At 40.0% G+C, this 22,592-nt stretch overlaps 1 protein-coding gene across 1 annotated transcript in view; it reads left to right on the top strand.

The window, feature by feature from the left end:
* Window positions 1–22,592, top strand: part of ptpra (protein tyrosine phosphatase receptor type A) — a 30,382-nt gene that overhangs the window by 1,887 nt on the left and 5,903 nt on the right. Inside the window, exons 2-16 of the mRNA XM_006784585.3 lie at window positions 11,459–11,504; window positions 11,714–11,795; window positions 11,880–12,281; window positions 18,421–18,520; window positions 18,713–18,786; window positions 19,277–19,413; window positions 20,245–20,335; window positions 20,463–20,539; window positions 20,643–20,679; window positions 20,784–20,881; window positions 21,205–21,324; window positions 21,502–21,668; window positions 21,764–21,899; window positions 22,068–22,217; window positions 22,369–22,462. Coding sequence (XP_006784648.2) covers window positions 11,484–11,504; window positions 11,714–11,795; window positions 11,880–12,281; window positions 18,421–18,520; window positions 18,713–18,786; window positions 19,277–19,413; window positions 20,245–20,335; window positions 20,463–20,539; window positions 20,643–20,679; window positions 20,784–20,881; window positions 21,205–21,324; window positions 21,502–21,668; window positions 21,764–21,899; window positions 22,068–22,217; window positions 22,369–22,462 — 1,786 coding nt within the window. The 5' untranslated portion in view covers window positions 11,459–11,483. The remainder of the gene's footprint in view (window positions 1–11,458; window positions 11,505–11,713; window positions 11,796–11,879; window positions 12,282–18,420; window positions 18,521–18,712; window positions 18,787–19,276; window positions 19,414–20,244; window positions 20,336–20,462; window positions 20,540–20,642; window positions 20,680–20,783; window positions 20,882–21,204; window positions 21,325–21,501; window positions 21,669–21,763; window positions 21,900–22,067; window positions 22,218–22,368; window positions 22,463–22,592) is intronic.

Here is a 22,592-nt window from a genome sequence, read left to right on the forward strand (position 1 = left end):
ATTCTAAGGAGAGAGAGAAAAAAAGAGTTATTTCTGTCTTGTTGGGATGCTGTCAGAGTTTTAGCAGAGGAAGTGGAGTGATCATCCTCGCACCACATTTTTCACGATTGGCCTAGTTACTAAAAATAAAATAAGTATAGCTTGAAATCACTTTGTGGGAACTTTGCGTCGAGTGTCGATGAGTGGGTGTTTAAAATAATGGCCCGTGTGTTGTGAAATTTCACAATTTCAGGGCTCTGAGACAATATTATGAGTTTGCTTTTTGGGTGGGGCTGGAGGTATATTTTTGTTTCCACCTGTGGGCCCTGCATGTTTTGCTGAGGAAGAGCACTGTAATTCAGCCTCTCGCGGGATAAACACTGCTCCATTTAGAGGATTATGATGCATTACAGGGGCCTGATTGGAGCTACATGCGATATGTCAATTGGATCTTAATGACATTTATTCCACAATACAGGAAATGAACCTGTGTGATTACTAATGACTGACTAAATATTGTGCCTGGCTAGAAAGGACGCCATCGAACATCCTTCAGCTTTGCCCTGCCTCTCTGCTGAATGGAAATAGTAATTATGTAATATCTTCAAGTTATTTAGTCAAATGTTTCTTTTAAATCTTCTTGATTCCGGCTGACTGGTGTTTCTGGTCGCTCATGCTCATAGCAACGATTAACAGTGGGTGTTTTTGTACATGGAAAAGTACTTTGGATGTGCAAAGAGGTTCTTTTGATTTTTGTAAGCTCACGTGGGTCCACCTCAGTGAGGATCTGGTTGCCACCTTCCTTTTCCATCATAGTGTGTTAAAGCAGTGCTATTTCTCCCTTTTGGGGGATGTTAGAAATCAACATAAAGGATTACTCTTGGCTGTACTGCAGTACTGTAACTACAGCTACATGAATACCTTTTTTCCTCATATGGCATATGTGTTATTATAGCCGGTAATTGGGTTTAAAACTTTTTTGTGTGTGATTTCTGTTCATAAAAAGCAAGAATTTGGAGCCATGTTGCACATTTATGTTGTGTTAGGTTTTCACTTTATTTCAAAAGAGTGCCTACGATTCAAACTGAAGCTATATGTATTAATATTTGCCATCGGCCTGCCAACAAGACTTGTTTTGTCCTGCTCTGGAAGAAGGGGGGGGGGAAGGGGGGAGTGCTCAGAGAGCCTGTAAGCAAGTCAGTAGTTTTTCAGTGCACCACCTAAAGGTGAAGCTGGACAAAATGGATTTTAAAGAGAAGCCAAGTCATGATGTTGCTTTGAAGTCAAGTCCCCGGTGATTATGTTATTATCTTAGATGGTTTTGTTATCTTTCAGAGGAAAAGGAGGGGGACGGCTGCAGTAGGATGACTACTTCAGATATCAGAGCTGTCATTTCGGGTTTCCATTGATAGAGATCCAAAATAACCAAAAGATAGTTGGCAAGTGTTGCTGGGAAATTGAGCAATGCCACCCTGTGCATGTAAACCTGTATATGTGTATTTTTTGTATAAGCAGTACTTAACCGATCATGGAGATGTTTATTTACTTATATATTGCAAATTAGAGCTTTTTTTCCCTTAAATATTTCCTTTCCTTAAGATTTTTTTCTGGATGTTCCAATAACTGCTTTATGGTTTTGTTGTCATGTGACAAAATTAAATTGAAATCAATCTGAAATTTCTGCAGAGCTTAAAGGGAATAAATCAATAGGACATAAAATGTATTGAAATTATCCGCAACTTGACCACAGAGTAAAACATCAGTAAAAGTAAATGAGTAATTTCTAATGCAGTAATAGCCTACTCACTGATGGGGGCTGTTGTCTGTATTTACTCCTTTGTATACGTGTGTCTACATTTTACTATCATCAACAGATGGTATCGGCTCAGCAGCAAATGTGGATGGAGGTGCCTTTAACGTGACACCTGGTTAAGGTCGATTTTATGGGGTGTTATTAAATTCTATACCCCTTATGTTGTATTGTAAAGAAAACATATGTAAGAATCAAACCTTCAGCTCAAATTTGGCGACCTCAGACATCAGACCAAGCTTGTATAATGACGGAACGCAGCAGGATGTCCTCACAGCAACCCCTCCCCATACACACAAACACACACACACAGATGTGTGAGTTGTATATAACTAAGTGGTCACTTAGGAGAACAGGCTCTACTGTATTGTATGATGTTCATTATTTAAGAATGAAAAGTGTGGTTCTGTGGTGTAGTGGTTAACATATTACACATCAGATTCCTGCTTTGAGACTGGGAGGAGATATAAACTCAGGGGCTTATAAACTAGTGGGATGGGTGTGTTTCATCAGGAAGAACATCTACTGTAAAATCTGCCTATACAAATACGGGACTACAGCTGCCTCTCATTTCTTAATACATAGGACATAAAACAGCTCTAACAAACTTGAAAAGTGAATATTTTGGTATGACCACCTTTAATTCTTCAACAAAACTTTGGCACTCATGTTGTTGGTACAAAACAATTTAATGCCTAACAAACAGATTTTTTTTTTGGCGGGGGGGGGGGGGGGGGTGGACCAGCTGTTAATAATCGTATCAGTAAGTGTATGAGTTGTTGGTAATGTGTAGCACATAGGTGTCAAACTCTGGCCCGCGGGCCAAATTTGGCCCACAGCCTAATTACATTTGGCCCGCGAAGCCATACCAAATTACTATTAGAGCTGGCCTACTGGTATTATACAGCTAATATATATATTGTTTAGTATTAAGCTTTGCTTGTTCCATATTCAGTTTTCCAGCAAAACTTATTTGAGTCCATAAGAAAAGATTCATTGTTATATCTGGAGGAAGATTTTTTTTTCAATAAATATTAATGTTAGCCCGCAACTTTGTTCCAGTTTTGAATTTTGGCCCACTGTATATTTGAGTTTGACACCCCTGGTGTAGCACAACACTGGTCGTCCCTTGAGTTACGTGCCTTTTATATGCTTGAATGATTCACAGGTCGGTATCACTGTTACAGCCCCAAGTAACTGTACTTTTCTTTTTTATTACTCCTGTTAATTAGTTATAAAATCAGCTTACATTCTTCACTGCTTTATATATGATATGAGTGTTGGCACCAACAACTACAAAGATAAATGTTTTCTGTCTCCCAACAGCTACACAGGAGCAATAGAATATAGTCTAAAACTGTTTAAAAATAGGTTTTAAATACAGAGATTTATTATCTTTTAAAACAGTTAGGTAAGCAAGACTAACAGTGTGAAGTTCTCATTCAGTGCCAACTTTTGGGGCTTGATGGTTTTTATATACGTAGTGCAGTGCCCCCCCCCCAATAAAATAAAATAAAAATCAGATTTCATGCCTGCCCCAGATGCATGCTGGGTCTACAAATCGGTTTTGGTGTTTAAGTTTCAAAGGGCAGAAGTGAATCGAGTTTCATTGTGGCGCTTGAGCTGTCCATTTGGCCCTGCACCACTCTTCAAGGTCACAGTGGCTTTTGTGGGGAGACCATGCTTTGCGCCTCCACATCCTCTCTGTGTCCAATGTGGGAAAGCTTGAGAGGCCCCTGGCATGCTCTGTGAGAAACCCCACAACGAATTAGACACAGAGCAGAGCTTCACTGACTCACCACTTTCACTCATTGAAACAAGTTAGTTTTCTTGATCCTTCCAGCCTAATGGAACCAAATGATCATCACAAGCTTAATAATAGACACAGCAGTCTCTCTTGCCCTTATGATTAGCCAGAATAGTAACCCCATGCTTCTCTTCATCTTTTCATCAACTCACCAGCTTGTGAATGAAGCCAACGGGAACACAAACCACACCAGCAGGGAGTAGTATCCCTCAAAAAGGGAAGTCCAGAGGATTGTGGCTGTTGTATGTGGCACTGGGGACATATAATCTGTGGTCTGTTTTAGAGCATGAGTCCTAGCGGCCTTGACTTAGACCTACTTCAGTCTCCCGTGAAGAGAAGCATTCACAGTAGTTCAGTTACCCCAGACCCCCTCCCTCTGAGGACATAGAAACAGTATTAATATGCTATGAATGGAAACAGACAGACAAGCAGTGCAGAAACTTGTGAAGCTGGAAGCCTTGTGAGAAAGCCATGAATGGTGAATTCCCTTGACTCTGCTGCTGGTGTCCTGTCGTTGAGGTCTAGGCGCTGTGTGGTACAGGGGTCAAGCACTTACCTTTTGAAATATATTGAATCCTAAATACAATTATTTTTAAAATAATATAAAAGATGAGTGTCTTTTAGTCCTCCAATGCCTTCCATTAGTTAGATGGGATTGGAATGTGTGTAGTTATTTTGATATCACTTTCAACATAGCACCAGTCCCCCTGCTCTCAGTGGCAAAAACAAAGAGAACTAAAAACTTAAAAAATGTGGTCACACTAGAGCTGATGCTACTGTACTTGATGTCACTAACGCAGTCTTTTCCACACACAGAAAAAATCTGCAACTCGCTTCCTGGCATGTGAATCACAACAGTCTTGTCCCATTAACACATTGATAAAACAAGCAGTCTCAACTGTGGTTTCAGTCACATCTACTTTAGATAAAAGGTGTGATCAGCAACTGCTAGGGATTCTTCTTTTTCTATTCATACATTTATATTCCTGCAGTTGAAAAATATAGTAATAACTTATATGACCCTAAGGTCACATGTAAATACAAAACCATCACTGAAGTCCTCAACCATGAGCAAGAACTTGCCATATTAAATGACTACCTTGCATTGATTTTGGTCTGTGGTTGTCATGGAGATGTAATATTGGACTTCCTTTATATTTTACCTATAAATGCTCCTTTCACTGTGTGAATGAAATTGCATGGCAACAGCCCAGCTCTTTCGCAACTGTACGATTGCTCTCTTATTAGGTCTGCCTGCGCTTGACTGTAGACAGAATTGTGTGTCATTATAAGGCTTTGACTTGCTTGCACAGTTTCTCAGAGTTCAGTATATTATCATTCATATATGTATAGATAGATAGATAGATAGATAGATAGATAGATCTTCACTGTACTTGTAAATATGAGACTTAAAGAGATTCCAGTGGAAGTGAAGGAAACCTTCATCAGGCCGAATACACATAATAAAGCTGGAGAGACAGACAGCAAAAAACTTTAGGAGTGGCCAAATAACAATGTGATGCATTCTTAATTGAATGAATCCATTTGCCAGCTCAGCAGCACCAAAAGGTCTGAAAGGCCATATAAGATGACTAAAGTGCATGATGACTGAATTATTTCCATTGTTAAAAAAAATAATTTTACAACATCTGACCAAGTCTTGAAGTGTTTCTAACTAGGTGCAAAAGAAAAACGACTCAAGAACAGGAAGGCCAGATTAGACTTTGTAGATAAACATCTTAAACAGCTGGCACAGTTCTTCCATCCATCCATTTTCTTCCATTTAAGCATGTATGGCTGCACTACGGCTACCGTGGTACTACAGTGTGTTGATGATGTAACTGCTGATAGAAGAAGCAGAATGAATTCAGAAGTGTACAGGGTTATATACCCTGATTACAATCCCAAAGAACATGCTTATCAGTTTTAAATACAAGATATTTTATGTACCGTCATAGCACTGTCCCCTACATTTGCTGGCTGCCATTAAGAATCTATAAGGTTATCTTAAACAACTAAAAGGGTATTGGTTTTTGTTTTACATGTTTCATAAAATTCTTCTACCCCCAATTCTTTACTCACAAAATGTGACACCTGCTCTTTGACTGTAATGTCAGCTGTCTGTTCCATAATCACAGAGAAATACTCTGGAGACTTTCTTTAATTAGCATTCTCAAAACATCACGGGACATAATTTCAGTAAACACTTTTAGGATATCATGAGAGACTCACTTACTATCCTTACAAATTAGCCATGACTGCAACTCTGGTATATCCTTAGCATACAGGTCTAGCAACTGGATCAAATTGAACTGTGCATCTGGTTTCATTCAAATTGCCAATCCCTGACACTGAAGACAGAATAATGTAGCCAACAAAGCTATTCTAGCAGACCTAGAAGGAACAATGCTAGCAGCAGCAACTTGAAAAGCCATCTTACACAAAAGCTACCATCATCAAACCTTGATCATGTGTTGATAATAGAAGCAGGGTACTCATATTTATAGCTGTAGCACAGACCTCAGAGGACACTTTTTTTCATGGAGTTTGAAGCTATGTAGAGAAATTAAATTTCTCAGCTAGCTTTATACAAGTCATTCTCTTCTTTTGTGTTGTCTGTCAGTGTTAACTGATGAGCAAGGGTGGAACTGGAACTAGTGGATTTCAGTTTCATAACTAAAAATTTATCCATTTCATCAACATTACATCTCTCTCTCTCTCCAAGGCTAATGTTCTAGCAGCTAACGTTGTGTAAGGAGCGTTGGTGCCAAACTGTTCGTTTGTTCTATGAAATAGTGCTCTGATTGAAGTTCTCAGACCTGAAAGTTCTCATATCGAGTCTAAATTTAATCTGGGCGTGTGCCGGCACACATGGGTGCTCAGCATTCTGTGGAGGCCAAAGTTTTTCTGCCCCAGACTCATTTTGTCTCATATGACACATAATTGGAAATGCCTAATGTTGATAAGAAAACATGCAATATTCGACTAGTCAGAGAATAATTAAAAAATTTAGTCCAAGTGGAAAAAGTCAGTTTGTTGATACTTTTTTAAAACAAAGTCCTTTTTATCTAAGGATCATTCCAGCCAGTGCAGTTGGTTCTCATAGTTCTTTTATTTCTAAAGCTAAATCAAAAGCATATCTCTTAAAAGAGTAAAAAAAAAAACCCATCCCATTATTTAATGGAGTTAAAAAGGAAGAGGGTGTGCTGACACATTTCTGCGTTTTATTTTTATTCCCACCAGTCAATCTATTGATTTTATGTTGCGTGTCATAGTCTTAAGGAAGCTGTGGCGGCTTTCACTTTGCTGTAGGACAGCTCTTCCAAACAGTGGCCGCTGTAAAGGGCTAGCTCTAAGTGCTCTGCCTTGTCTGATAAATACTCACATGGCTGCACAACACAAGCCCAAAGTAAGGCGAGCAGGAACTGCATGACTACCTTTTGCGCTATTCATTCTCTAATAGATGTGTATGTGTATGTACATGTTGCCTCTGCAGGGAATAGTATGATGAAACTGTTGGAAAGATATTTACTGCTGAGCAGCAGGCTGGCTCTAAAGAAGGCAGACTGAGAATTAAAAAAATGCTTTGTCAGTCAAATGTGTTTGTGAAATATGAAATCAAATCAAATAGGAGTGGTGAGCTGCTGCGTTTGTTTTAAGCAGGAGCTTGTCACACGTTGTCAGTAATGGTGTTACAGTAAGACGATGTTTATCAGACATTTTGAGACATTAGTGTCTTGTCAAGGCACCACATGACTGACTAATTTAAGCTGCAGTGTCCTCGTTATTAATTCAAGTACACAGTTAATTAATTGAACACTAAAAGCACTTTGGCTCCTGCATTTTCATTTGAGTGTAAATTACAGTGTTTAAGGTAACGCATTCCAAAGTAAAGTGTTACCTTAAACTGAAAGTGACGCTGTGGACGTTACTCTTATTTTTAGTGTATGAAAGGAGAAGAACGAGACGATAAAGTGCAAACTGCATCCAGGACAGAAACAACAGCATTATAGTGTTGACACAACAGCAGCTCTTTGCAAGCATCTGCACTGACGGCATGGTGACACAAATCTAGCAAACAGTCCAGAGTGATGGTAAAGCTGAGTGCATGCCAACCCCAGCCCAGCAGCCAGTCTGGCCTTCAACAGGTAACAAAGGCAGTGAAGATCACTCAGTGTTGTAGTACTATGGCCTCTATTCCTACCTGTACAGATATCTACAGTAGAATTACTAGTACTCACACAGTCTCTTTGCTCTGGTTTTCAACTGCTTTGTGTTTTCAGCCTTGTGGTCCAACTTAAACATGAAAATAATTATATTTATCTCCTCTTTAGCATAGGGATTTGTGTTAATAGGGAAGATTGTAGTCTAAGCCTTATATTCTTAACTAGTAATTATCTCGGGCCATGTTCCAGAATAAAGGCCCTTACCAACTGAACACATTGTGAAATATTTGCATGTGTATAAAGGCCTTAATACAAAAATAATATAACGAGTATTATAACAGATGATTCATTAACATACTGCATTACTTTTAAAAAAAGTAACAAGTAATTTGTAATGCATTACTGTTTTTGAGTAAGGTCCCTAACCCTGTCCATCACCTAGACTAGAGTATCTTTTTAATAGATAGCTCTGCCTGCATAGAATCTAAAAGTGGCACAAATAGAAGCTCTTGCCCAGTGCGTGTTAAATTAATGATGTCTTCTACCAACACATGAGTCTTCTGAGAAGGAATTACATGCATTTACACCTACACACTGGAACAACTGCTCAAGAGGCTAAAATACATTAAAATGTTACCTTAGGCTATTGTAGTCCTGCAGCTACACTGCCTCTAGATAAAAACCTCTCAGGCACCTGCAGCATCTGTGAAGTGAGGTTAGCAGCAGGACTGGCATATATCACTTACACCGGCACAGTGACACGGCATGCAGCCTCGGTGGATAGCATACAGAAAGCAATGAGTCACGAGTACATTACTAATCTTAGTGCATCTAATCAAATTGATCTGGTAGAATGCTGCTTCACACAGACTGGTATCAATCATCCTGTCTGCTATATTTGAAGGCTCTTGAGTACTGGAGGAGAACAGAGTAAGGTAGCGTTTATGGGCTTAGGTCAAAGATGTATTAACAGGGAGTTTTGTTTTTCTGACTACTTGACCAGACAGGATATGCTCTTTGAGTTATGAGTGACATAATTTAATATGTGATATAGCTTTTCTTTGGATCGTTTTTTTCCTGAAAGCAGGCATTTGTTGGCTAAGTAGTTGGTTGAAAGTGAGAAAGGGAGAGCAACAAGTGGATTTGTAGATTAATAGCATCCACATTGACCGCATTACTTGCTTATCATGTCCCATTTTTAACTGTAGCCAGAGTGGTGTGCTCAAACCAGAATGTAAGTACCGCAATGAATGAGCTTAGTTCAAAACAGCAGAATATTGGCAACTGGCTCAATTATAGCTTTTAGAGCCCAATTTATTCTCTGCCCTGTGATGCAATAATCCATGATTTAAAGCAGTTTGTGTGGTAGCGCTGCAGTGTTTGGCTCTGTTGGCTGGTACAAGTAACTCTGTAAGCACAGGCAGATGGACTGGATTATTCAAAGGTCAAGACCGTGGGATTAGATTCAGAGATTATCACAGCTCAGTCAGTCTCTGCGATAACGCAGAAGAATGACAGTCGACCCAGCCAACCACTCGGCCTCTGCCTTCTTCACATCTGTCTGCATTCTGGCCTTTTATTCACTGTTTACTCAGTATTCAGTTTGAGAACATTTGTAGCAAGAATTAAAGTGTGACACCAGTTCAGCCTCGATCCTGCTTAGTTTTTGAATGCTCAACTGACTGCACAGAGTCCACTCCACCCTATGATTCAATAACTTGTAGAACCAGCAGTAACAGCTTGATGTAATCATTTTCTGTGCGATGTTATCGGTTTCTCACATTGTTGCGGGGGAGTTTTGGTCCATTCGTCTTTACAGTGTTGCTTCAGTTCATTGAGGTTTGTGAGCTTTTGTTTATGCGCAACTCTTTTAACGTGTAGGCTTTGACTGAGCCATCGCAACACTGATTCTTTTCTTTTTCTGTTATTCTGTCAGAAATTTGCTGCTGTGTTTGGGATCATAGTCCTGTTGCACGGCCCAATTTTGAGTCGGGTAACTTCAAATTTGACTCTAGAATACTTTGTCAAAGTACAGAGGAGTTCTGGCTTAACCTTACAGGTTCTGTGGCTGTAAAAGAAGTCCAAATGATCACCCCTCCACCACCGGTTTGACACTTGTTATGTGATTTTTACCAAATGTGGCACAGTGCATGATAGCCAAACATCTCAGCTTTTGCTCTCATCTGTCCAAAGGACATCGCTCCAGACGTCTTACTTTGCACTTTGCAAGCCTACGATGTTCTTTTTAGCAAGAACCGACTTTCTTCTGGTGACTCTTCCAAACAAGATCATATGTTCGTACAAGTACACAAACTTTTATGTGCAATGTTATCTCCGCCCTGTAGCTTCAGAGATGTAGCACTGGGTTTTTTGTAGTTTCTCTGCCTGTAATTTTGCACTGCTCAGTCTGGCCTTGGGGTGAATTTGCTGGGACGTCCACTCTTGGGAAGACTGTAGCATTGTGTTAAAACAAATCTAAATGCGCCAGTCATTTAAACTGCCAAAATCAGCTTTTTTGAAGGTGGTCATGCTTATTGATCCTCAGATAATCAACTTCATCTGATTAGGAATTACTTACTCTCTTTATTCCTATGGAAGCAGTAAGGGTGCACTGAGTTTTTGACAAGACAGAATGATGTGAAAGCTTTCTTTTAAACACAACTGTACACAGATCTGAATATGGTATCATTGAAATAAACATACTAATAATACGGTTTTTCAGATATTACATCAAAACATTACTGCAAATGAAGGTAACATTGTGGTTAAGGTAATCATGTTTGTCCTCAGTGGAGTAAACTATCCCCCTGTGTCGAGCTGCAGAAAGTGTTCTGTAAAAACATTTTAACTGCAGCTGAGATTTAGCTTCTGATAACAATGAAAATATTTCAGCACAAATCACTTCTACTGCAAATTTTTTCTTAACTTCAGCTCATGCCCCCGGGGTTTTCGAGCTTGTCCCAGGTGACATTAAGCAAGAGGTGGGTTACTCCCTGGACAGATCACCAAGGAGACAGACAACCATTCATGCTCAAATCCACACCTACAACCAATTTGGAATCACCAGTTAACCTAACAGACATGTCTTTGGACTCTAGAAGGAAGCAGACATGCCCGGTGAAAACCCACACGGGCACATAGAGAGAACACACAAACTTAACACAAAAAGGCCTCAGCTGACGAGCAAACCCAGAACCTTCCTGTGTGACGGGGCAGTGGTAAGCACTGCACTGCTGCTTTATCACTTCATCCCGTCAGCTTTGCGGCAGCAGCAAAGAGAATGTGAAAGAGTCATTCTCCCCTGTCATTTTGTCATCATAGATTAGATTTTAATGCACTTTTAGTTTGGTAATAAGTTTGTAACATTACCTTCACTTTGCTGAGTTCTCCACTGCTCACTGCTGCTTCGTATTATAGAGAAAGGGGCTTCAAGCATGAAAAACAGTGAGCACAGGAGAAAAAACTAGCTTGTTTGTGAATTACAAAAAAATAGCAATTTAAACAAATAACTAGTTTACGTACAGTTGTTTAACAGCCTTCGCAGAGCAGAGGCAGGATGTCGTGCTGGATGGGTGGATGATAGGGGAAGCAATATTACCAAAACATGTTGCAGTTTTTTAGTTTAAAAGAAGGAAAATGATTGGGGGGAAGGATCTGCTTGTCATTCTAAACCGTTCTCTTTTTTTTCTTCTTCAGACCAGGCTGTGCGGATGAGTGATTGATGCCAACTACGCTTCTTCAGGTAAACACACACAAGCCCACGTCATCAAAGTTTTTATTTGTTTTTTTTTTCTTTGCAAACAAATAACATGTTGGATTAGGATGGAAGATTATAAAATACACAATGGATTATAGAACAACCAAACCTATCTTTTGAAAAAAAAAAATCAATCATTTTCAGTTTTGTTTTTTCCACTAATAGGATTTTGTCTCTTTTGTGTGTGTGTGTAGGGCAGAATGGGTGTGTGCGCCCTGCTCCTGCTACTTGGTGTAGCCCTGGGGGGCTCAGCCGAGGATCTTGCCCCTGTCACAGGTACGAGCCATTTCCACATTTAATTCAAATGCCTTTATGTTCTCATTTTTACAGGTTAAAATTATGTACTGTCTTCTTCAACAGGTCCTCCAGATATTACTACCATACCCACAAAGCCATCTACAGCACCCTCCCTCAAGGATGGAGTGCCAGTATCAAACCCTACACACCCACCCACAAAGCTTGCCCAAGCTGTCATTACATCAGCAGCAATCACAACAAAAACCACGATGACGACGACAACGACAACAACAAAAGCAGCAGAAGCAGCAGCTACCACAGACACAAGCCTAGATAATAATCAGGACACAGAACTCAATAGTTCAACACCCACAGTACAGCTAGCTTCACCCCCTACCCCTCAGGCACCACCAAGCATCAACCCTCCACTTACTCCTAGCATATCGGAAGGAGATGATGAGACCTCAGCCACATCTCCAGAGACTGCAACGACTCTGACAACCACAACAACATCCACCCCAAATAGTGAGTGATGCACACATCATTGTTTTTTTCTCTTCTTGCATATAAACCTTTTATATTATAGTGAAATAGTTTGAGGATAATGAAAGGAAGATTTCAGATTATTATTTTTTCAGGTAAATTTATGGTAGTTTTTGCCATCATTCCCATCTCTACTCACACGCACAATGTAGTCAAGGTTTGTGCTGACATCTGAGTACAAGGAGGCCTCCCTAAAAGGTACTCGGATGGGGCAAGAAACACAACATTTCAGATTTCGATTTTACAAGCCTTAAACAAATAAGCTGGTCAATCAAAATTCCAGACTAGTGGGATTTAAAATCAAGGTTTATATAAGAGCTTTTATAAATATGGATTTTAAGTTCAGAAAAAAATTTGATGGCGCCCGGTGGTCCCAGATCACACGTGATTGATATGTTGTCGTAGCCAACAGGGAAAAATGGTGAAAATGACAAAAAAAACCTCTCATGTTATAATAAATAAATTACAGTTAGGTCCATCAATGACACAGTTGGCATGTTTGTTTGTTTGTTTGATTTATTTTGGGGTTGTTGGTTTTTCATTGCCACAGGATTTTAAATCAAACAATCAAAATTGGATTTTAGTGGCTCTCTTCCACAGTGTGCCTTTCCTGCTCCCCCACCTCACCCCAACTGGTCACAGCAGTTGGCTGCCCCTCCCTGAGGCTGGTTCCTCTGGCTATAAGGGAGTTTTTCCTTTCCACTGTTGCCAAGATCTTGCTCATAGGGGTCTGTTAGGGTTTCTCACTATTATTGTAGGATCTATACCTTATAGGATAAAGCACCTTGGGGTGCTTGTTGGGCACTATATAAATACAATTCAAAACTGCTGTTTAGGAATTACAGACCTTTTTATACAAGAACTGAATGTGGTCCAGAAAGATGTCAGTGCAAGTGAAGGAGACCTCTGTTGATCATTTCTACAATCAAGAGAGGACTTGAATGGAAAAACAGAGGGTTTACAACAAGGTGCAAACACCTGATTACACTCAAGAACAACAAGGCTAGATTAGACTTTGCCAGAAAACATCTAAAAGAGCCTGCACAGTGCTGGAAAAAATCTCTGGACACATGAAACCAAGTTTAATTTGTACCATTTGTACTCATTATCCATTTGCTTCAGAGTGCAAATGGATAATGAGCCAAAACATTCTGTGAAAGTAACCCAAGGGTTTCTCAAGGCAAAGAAAAGGGATATTCTTCAATGGCCAAATCAGTTAGCTGATCTCAAGCCAGCAGAGCAAGCTTTTCAGTTACTGAAGACAAAACTGAATGCAGAAAGACCCACAAACAAGCAGCAACTGAAGGTGGCTGCTGTAAAGGCCCAGCAGAGTAGTTAAAGAGAGGGAACACTGAATGTGGTGACGTCCTGTGGGTTCCAGACAGACAGTTACTGACTTATTTCAGTAATTGTAATAAGTTATGGCAAAAGATTTTCAATTCATATTTATTTAATTTTATTTATTTATCACCAAATCCCAACAACAGTCACCTCAAAGCACCTTATATTGACCCTACAATAATACAGAGAAAACACATTAAGTATTAAAATCAGTACTTGTGAAAATGATTGTAATTCCTAAACAATGAATCCAATATTTTTGTCAAACCTCTTAAATTACAAATGAAACTGCTCTTGAGTCATTTCTCATATTATCCAAACACTGTATATAAATAAGATAATCCAGTTAGATTGCATCAAGACTCCATCTACATCTGCATCTCTTATCTCTGAAAGTGTAGCTATAAAACATAGTATGTAACATATATATTAAAAAACATATTTTAAAACTTTCGCAGCCCTGGAAGAAGAAAAATTAGAACTCGTCTGACCAGTGATGAGAGCCTCCGAACCACAGCTGTCTGTGGAGTAAAGCTGTGTTTAAGAAGTTAATAATTTCACCTTCACTGCAGATGTTCAGTCTTAAGAGAAGTGTAGGAAATTATTAAATTCTAAAAGTTCAAACCTTAGTAAATATGTCACTTCTGATTAGATTTTATTCTCTCGATCAGTTTGGCTTTATCTGTTACTAAGCAGAAACCATATCAGCTGATTATCATGTGACGACTGTGTAATCTGCTTTATACTTTAAAACCTTATTCAAACTGTTTGGGTAAGATCAGAGAGCTCTTCTGCTCCATGATGGTGTTATGGAGGTCCATGCGAGTGCGTCCCTTCTGAATAAATTGCCTCTTGGTGCTTTCATGCCTGTAGTTAGAGCCTTCTGCCTGCCATCAGATTGTCTACGACACATTTTTATTGTTATGTGTGAACAGATCCTGCCTGAAGCAGAGTAAAAGACAACAAAAGAGGATAAGGGAATTTGGATATGACCAGACAGCATCACTAGATTAGAACAGCTCCATGAATAAATGAAGATGATGGATTACTTATAAACAGTGTCAAGGTGTTTTTTTCCTTTAGCTGTGCTCTATTTGTGCAAAAAAGCAGTAGCAGAAGCTGAAAACAGCAAGCAAGTGCGCTTTCTCGTCAAGAGTCAATCTTTAATATTTTAGATGGTTGAACATTTTTCTGCTTTTAGACTCCATTGTCGCAGTGCTGGAAATACCCTGACGTGACATACCTGCATTTGACCACTTATCCACACATTCACTGCCAAAAACTTTTCCATAATAACAAAGTTTTCTTCTTCGAAATCTTAGAGATTTATTAGAACCTTTATTGTGTTAAATAAACAGCATGTTTGTTCAGCTTCAGACTGAAACCTGGGAGATTTCTGGTGTTAGCTTCGTGTCTGTGCGCTGAAAATCCTGCTAATACCCCTCCAAGTGAAACACGAGACCACCAACCTTTTCTTTCACATTAATTATTCATATTACGAAATTACAGAGAAGTATAACGTCACTGATTGATTTGGAAGATCATTATAATGGTGTAATAATAGCAGGTTGGATTGTATTTATTTTTTCCAGAATATGAAGTGTAGTATTAGACTATGAATTAAGTCTATTGCACTTATTTGGTATTTACCTATGAAGAGTCTAAAATTATAGATATGTAACTTGCAACATTCAGTCATCCATAAAACATGTGATGACATTACACACAAGTCGAATGCTGAACGCTGGCAAAGATTGCATCAAAGAGAAGGAGAGTTCACCACAAGGAGAAACATGCAATAAAAAGAATCATCTACAATAAATAAAGCAAACATCAGAAGCCCGGAGAAAAGCGCTTACTTCACTACAAAAGAAGCTTTTTGTATGTTCTTCGGTCTTCAGCACGGCAACAAAATTGGCCAACAATAGCATAACCAAGAGTAGCCCACAGACCCCGATGGCACCACACAGTTACAAGATGTTTAATCTAAAACCAGGCTTGGATGCATTAAACTGTCAGTAGCAACATGATCGTTGTGTCCTGTTGGCTTCTTGTTCATTGAGTTTATTTTTCCATCTAGCTATCACTTACAGTCAGAATTAGAAGGTGCGCTGTGTATTAAAAAAGTATTTTATTACCTCCTAATTTTGCAAAACTGCACTGCTAGAAGGGTAGAAGGGTGCTAGAAGGGTAATGGGAGTGCTTTCCAATTTACTTGAAAATCTCTACTTTAGCATAAAATTGTTAGATTCATAAATGAATAACAAAATGTCTGCTTCTTTTAATTTCACTCCTACCAGTTTCTGAAATAAAAATGAAATAACGAAAGCATCCGCTGACCATTTTTTAATTTAATAGATTTTTTTGGTACAAAAACACATACCTGATGTGTTTGTAGATGTTCCAATAGGGGTTCCAATACACATCAAGCTATCTGCCTTAAGTCCTGGTCAATGTAAATGTGGCTACACAGCACTATATGGCATGTCTGACATAATCACCATGGGTTCACAGGTGTTATGTAATTGCTCTATTGTCTATCTCTGGCCGTCTGTGAGCTTGGTGTGGAAAGTTGCGAGCAGTTCTAAATGGCATTAGATCCGTCAAGGCTGTGTCAGTTCCACATGATACTCACAGCCTGTTGTGCTCTTGTTCTGTTCAATGTAGACATTGTCCGAAGGGGAACACTGAAAAGTCCTGGGAATTGTGCGAGGAATAAGCAACACAACTGGGCGTCGTTCCAAAATACTTCTCCCAGAAAGTGTGTACAGAGCTAGAAGTCAAATGATGCATTCTTTGTAGCATAGTTTGTCTGCAATGTTGAGAACTTTCTTGAATTTAGCCCGCAGAAGAGCTGACGTTGTCTTTCCATTGTGATCACCACAGTGCAGGTTTCTAGAAAATCCTCTCCTTTTGTTTGGCCCTAACGTGTCTTACTGCCGAGTCATCGACACACAAACGGCAGCCATTATTTGCACACCAAACGACCCTTGTTGTTAGGGCAAATCTCATGTCTTTTGTTCCAACTGTGGCAGTGAAAGGTCACCAGAAGACCACAGGGTCTTCAAATAGTAACTTTTGCACATGGTGGTGACGTATACAAAATGTCAAGTAATAACCTACAGAAACATCACGAAGAACAGGTAACTTGGCAATGTGACTGCAATCCTTTGCTGCTAGTCACGAACATCACAGCAGGATAGAGGCTTGTAGAGACTTGATATGTAAAAAGTGCTTAAAATTTGCTCTTAATAATTCAGATTGAATTCACAGCAAACCTCTTTAAAGTTTCAGTGTTTTATACCATCATCCTGTGTGTGCTGTCATCTTGGGTGTAACCAGTTTTTGACCTTCACAGTTAAACTGTGATTTCTGCTTACTCTTAAGGGACAGCCTGTTGCTCTCTCCATTTGTGGGTTTTTCCTTCTTAAAGCCATGCAATGAAATATTAACACGGACGGCCATTCTGGAAGGGAAAAGTACAGGATGATGTTGAAAGAGTCCGAGCTCACTGTTGGCAGACAACAGAGGAGGGCCAGCTTTAGCTGTCAGTTAGAGGGCCTCACATTTGACTCCAGAATACTTATACAGGAGTTCATGGTTCACTTAGTGAGTGCAAGGTGCTCGTAGTCCTGTGGCTGCAAAACAAGTCCAAATCCTCACCCCTCCACTGCTGTGCTTGACAGTTATGCTGTTAGGTGTTATGCTGATTAACCTGTTTGTCCAAACATTGCACTATGACCAAATATCTCGGCTTTAGTGTCATCTCTCCAAAGGAAATTGTTCCAGGAGTCTTGTGGTTTGTTCAGATTCAACCTTACAAAGCTAAGCTGTGCTGCCGTGTTCTTTTTAAAGAGAAGAGGATTTCTCCTGGCAGCCTTTCCAAACAAACTGTACTGGTTCACTCTTTTTCTGTTTGTGTTGTCATGAACTTTAACATTTAACATGCTAATTGAGGCTCGAGTAGAGTCTGAGATGTAGCTCTTGGGTTTTTTTGCAAGGTCTCTGCTTATTAGACATCTATTCCTGAGAAGATTGTGGCTTCAGACCAACAAACTGTCAGATGTTCTGCTTTTAGAGAGTTGGTCACACTTGCTGATGATCAGTTAATAAAGCGCTTTTAATTAGCAGCTCCTGGCTGCTCACTGCTGGACAGCATAGAGTCCTGTGAAAACGTCCTTACTCATTTTTGTAGATATAAAGCTTGTCACCCTCTATAAACAAGGGGGTATTAGCTATTCTGCTCTCTTATGAGTTAGCCTAATTTACCCCTCAACCACTGAGAACTTCACTGTAGTATTACATGTAACAACGTGCTATTCTGTTTATTCTTTACATACAACAAATTTTGGATTTGCCCGTGATTGTGGTTTTCTTTTTTTTTTAACTCTGGCAGTAAAGGCAGTTATTTGATTCGCCAGCTGTTAAGTTGTGAATCAGCTTTGAGTTTTTGAATGTCGAAAGAGAACTTTAGTGCCTCAGCCTATTCTTTGACATCAGTTATATTTGGTGTGTTGGTAACATTACTCTTCTACACATTTTGTGCACCAAGAACACAACATGTCTGCTGTTAAATGTGGATGTTAAGCTAATCAGCATTCACATTTAGCAAGTTCAGCACATGCTTTTATGGCCCACCGGAACACGAGAATAATTTAGTAATGGTTTTGGAATTTGGCATCTAACCAAAGCACTGAATCAGATCAGGTGTTGACTCCCTCCCCCCAAAATTCTGTGCATTTATCGGTTATTCTGCCCTTTCCCTTTGTGCCTCGTGTAGGTGACGAAGATGCTGGGGACATGCCGATCATAGCCGTGATGGTGGCCCTGTCCTCCCTGCTGGTCATCATCTTCATCATCATAATCCTCTACATGCTCAGGTTGGTAAACTACGGTTGATGTTTGTCGGACACGGAGACCTGTGGTGAGGGCCTGAGGTGCTGCTGTTACCATGGCAATGACTGACTGCCATTCTGCTGTGAGACAAAAGTAGTGTGTTTTTGTGAGAGAGCGAGATCAAGAAAGAGTGTGTATCTGTGTTAAAATGCACTTTGATCTTTGTTGATCGACAGGTTTAAGAAGTACAAACAAGCAGGGAGCCATTCGAACTCCTTCAGACTGACCAATGGCAGGTCAGACGACACAGGTAAAAGCAATCGCGCATCCCTTGTCAGCTCTGGGTGATTGTGTGTTTGCGTGTGCTTTGTATTTGTTGACAGATACGGCAACAATCTCGGTGAAATACTGAGCTTATTTGATTTGGGTCATTTGGGCAAACATGAACAGCCAGGTTGACCAGACTTGTTAGTCAGTGTTTTTTCCCTGATAAGCTTCGATTGATCTTACTTCCCCAACTGATAACATTTCCCTGGCTCACTGCTGGAGGAAGCTTTTGTTCACTGTGATTACCTAATCAGCAGAGCTGCAGTTAGTCCTATATGTTGCAGCGCTGACTCACATCGCCCTCTGCTGTGCGTTTCAAGAAAAGACAGTGAATGATGAAGTCGGTGTTGCATGATGTAAGTCATCTCCAGTCTCATGCTCTTACCCATGTGTTTATCTCTACCTGTCTCACCCCTCCCGTTCCTTCCCCTTCTCCTCGCTCCTGCCTCCTCCCTTCCTGCTCATTGCTACAGAACTCCAGAGTGTGCCGCTATTGGCCCGCTCACCCAGTACAAACAGGAAGTACCCGCCGCTTCCCGTGGACAAGCTGGAGGAAGAAATGAACCGTCGCATGGCTGATGACAACAAGCTCTTCAGAGAGGAGTTTAATGTATGGCACACTCAAGCAAGCACTCTTTGATAGCATGCAACTCTGTTGGTTTAATTAGTAAATCATAATGAAAAACTTTAAATGAAAAAGTATAGATATTTGTATTAAAGGACAAGTAACAATTCAAAAGGCATATTTAGACTTGGCTAATTCTGGAGACACAGTCTCCAGTAAACTTAGAGCAACATGAGACTCAGTTGTTACATAATTACATTTAATGTAGGAAAAGTAATGGATTAAAGGGTAAGGAGCCGTGTTAGTCACTCCACGTGGTAGCAGTACAAATGTAAGGCTAACCTAAACACTGATGATTCCATTTCATGAAGAAGAAATGTTGAAGAGAAAAGGTTAAGGAGCCACTGGCTTAAATACTTAACCCTGTTTGCACAAAATGAGAGTTTATTTCTAAAGCACATTTTAAACAACCTCGGCTGACCAACATGCTGTACAGTTTATATTAGGTATAGACTATACATAACAGTCACTAAATCAAAAACAAGCATAACTATAACCAAATAAAAGAAGCAAATAAGACTCTGTTTGCATTATAAAAGCCAGGATACTTTGTTCAACTAGACCTGAAATTAAGTGACAACAAATAGGTTTTTAAAAGTGTTTTAAAATAAAGTAGGCAGCTAAACTGTGGTGAATAAATAAGGATGAATCCTGATCAAAGCACAGACCACACTGTGCAGTCACACTAAATGAGTTTGTGATGTGCATTAGGTTCAGTAGGCAAAAAGATGAAGACAGCAGGAAATTATCTTTATGGTCACACTGATGCAAATCTGTGCTGTCTATAAATATGTCTGTGTTCTTCTCCTGTTTTAGGCACTGCCAGTCTGCCCCATCCAGGCAACGTGTGACGCTGCCTCTAAGGAAGAGAATAAAGAAAAGAACAGATATGTGAATATCCTGCCATGTAAGTGAAGCCTCGTCTCTCAGACTGATACTGACTGACACAAAAAAGCAGATCTCGTAGTTACAAAAAGAAAAAAGTCACAATTAAACTGAGGTGGAATTAACATGCGTCATTCTTTCTCTCCCAGATGATCACTCCAGGGTGCACCTCTCATCTCTGGAGGGAGTCCCAGACTCTGACTTTATTAATGCCTCATTTATTAATGTTTGTATATACATTGAGCATCTTTTCCACAGTTCTGCTTTTTACCGATCACATCTCATTCAGTGTCATGCTAATGTGTCCTCTCGGCCTTTTACTTCTGCAGGGTTACCAAGAGAAGAACAAGTTTATTGCAGCTCAAGGTGAGGCTGGCAGTTGCAGTCAGGCAGAAACAAACTGTGCCGTCGTTCGCAAATAATAAACCTGATTGTGCTTCTTGATTGCTTCATCCATCTCAATCTCTCAGGGCCAAAGGAGGAAACTGTAAATGACTTCTGGCGTATGATCTGGGAGCAGAACACAGTCACAATAGTCATGGTGACCAACCTGAAGGAGAGAAAAGAGGTGAGAGAGCTGGACACATGATGATGATGCTTCTTTTGAGCTAATTTGATTTATGTGACGTTATAACAGCTTTTTAACATATGAAAGATTGCATTTGTATCCACATTCATAATATAGTTAAGATGGTAAATTGAGTGCTCCTTTAAAGGCCCCCTTTGTATGAGTCCTTATGCAAAGACCTTCACAGCATGACTTAACCTGTCTTTGTTTTCTCTACTGTACTTGTTCTGTTAATCCTACAGCAATACTGTAATACCTGAGTGTTTCATTACATGCACTTCTTTACGCCTGTGCTTTGTCTCGAATCACTCTGTATTTTTTAGTGTAAGTGTGCTCAGTACTGGCCGGACCAGGGCTGCTGGACATATGGGAACATTCGGGTGTCTGTAGAAGACACAATGGTTCTAGTGGATTACACCATCCGCAAGTTCTGCATCCAACAGGTACCATGCTTGTCCTTTAACTGTTGAGCTTTACTCATTGTTTTGAAGTTTATTATCAGAATAACTTTCCATGCTTGGTTTATCAGTGTAAAGTCTGTTCTGTACATACGGTGAAATTTGTTTTGTTTTTTTAATATATTCTGGTTTACTTTATGGTGTGTGTTGTTGGTGTCTCAGGTAGGAGATGTTTCTGGGAAGAAGCCTCAGCGCCTCATCACCCAGTTCCATTTCACCAGCTGGCCAGACTTCGGGGTGCCCTTCACCCCTATTGGAATGCTCAAGTTCCTAAAGAAAGTCAAGGCCTGCAACCCCCAGTATGCTGGGCCAATTGTTGTTCACTGCAGGTGAGTAGGTGTGCTTCACGCCGCCCACTGTGTTTTTGTTATGTATTTCTCTGCACACTACTTGCAATTTACAAGATCATGTTTCCTTCTGTCAGTGCGGGTGTGGGGAGGACCGGTACCTTTATTGTGATCGATGCCATGTTGGACATGATGATCGCAGAAAAGAAGGTGGACGTGTTTGGCTTTGTCACCAGGATAAGAGCCCAACGCTGTCAAATGGTTCAGACAGATGTAAGTGGAGTATCAACACAAAGCACCAAGGGTAGATTCATGATTATAATGCAGAAGCAAAAACCTAGACACTAACTACTGAATTATCAAAACTCTGTATCGGAGTCATTTATTCACGATTTCCTTTTATTCCGTCTTGCTCTACACAATCATCACTCTCTCCCACAGATGCAGTACGTTTTTATCTTCCAAGCGCTGTTAGAGCACTATCTGTACGGAGACACAGAGTTAGAGGTGACCTCACTGGAGTCCCACTTGGCCAAACTCTATGCGCCCTCACCTGGAGCTGGCTGCAGTGGTCTGGAGGCTGAATTTAAGGTCTGCTTATGTGTTGTGTTCTTCCAAACACAAATTATTCTCTGTTACTCCCCTCCTTTTTGCATTATTTTGTATCAATTGAGGTTCCTACTAGTAATATTGTGAAATTCGAAGTAATTTAAACTTTTGCTTGTTATCTTGTAATTTCTAGAAACTGACATCCATCAAGATTCAAAATGACAAGATGAGAACGGGCAACCTTCCTGTCAACATGAAGAAGAACAGAGTTCTGCAGATCATTCCATGTGAGTCGAGCTATTTTAGTTGTGCGGTGTGGGTTTTTATTTGGCGCCTATATGAATTAGTAATGCATAAAAACAGCGTATTTATTAAGGCATATGCTCCTGTGCAAACGCTTAAAGCTTTTTCCATTAA

This window comes from Neolamprologus brichardi, chromosome 5, assembly GCF_056152115.1.
Source record: "Neolamprologus brichardi isolate AB-2024 chromosome 5, ASM5615211v1, whole genome shotgun sequence".
NCBI lineage: Eukaryota > Metazoa > Chordata > Actinopteri > Cichliformes > Cichlidae > Neolamprologus > Neolamprologus brichardi.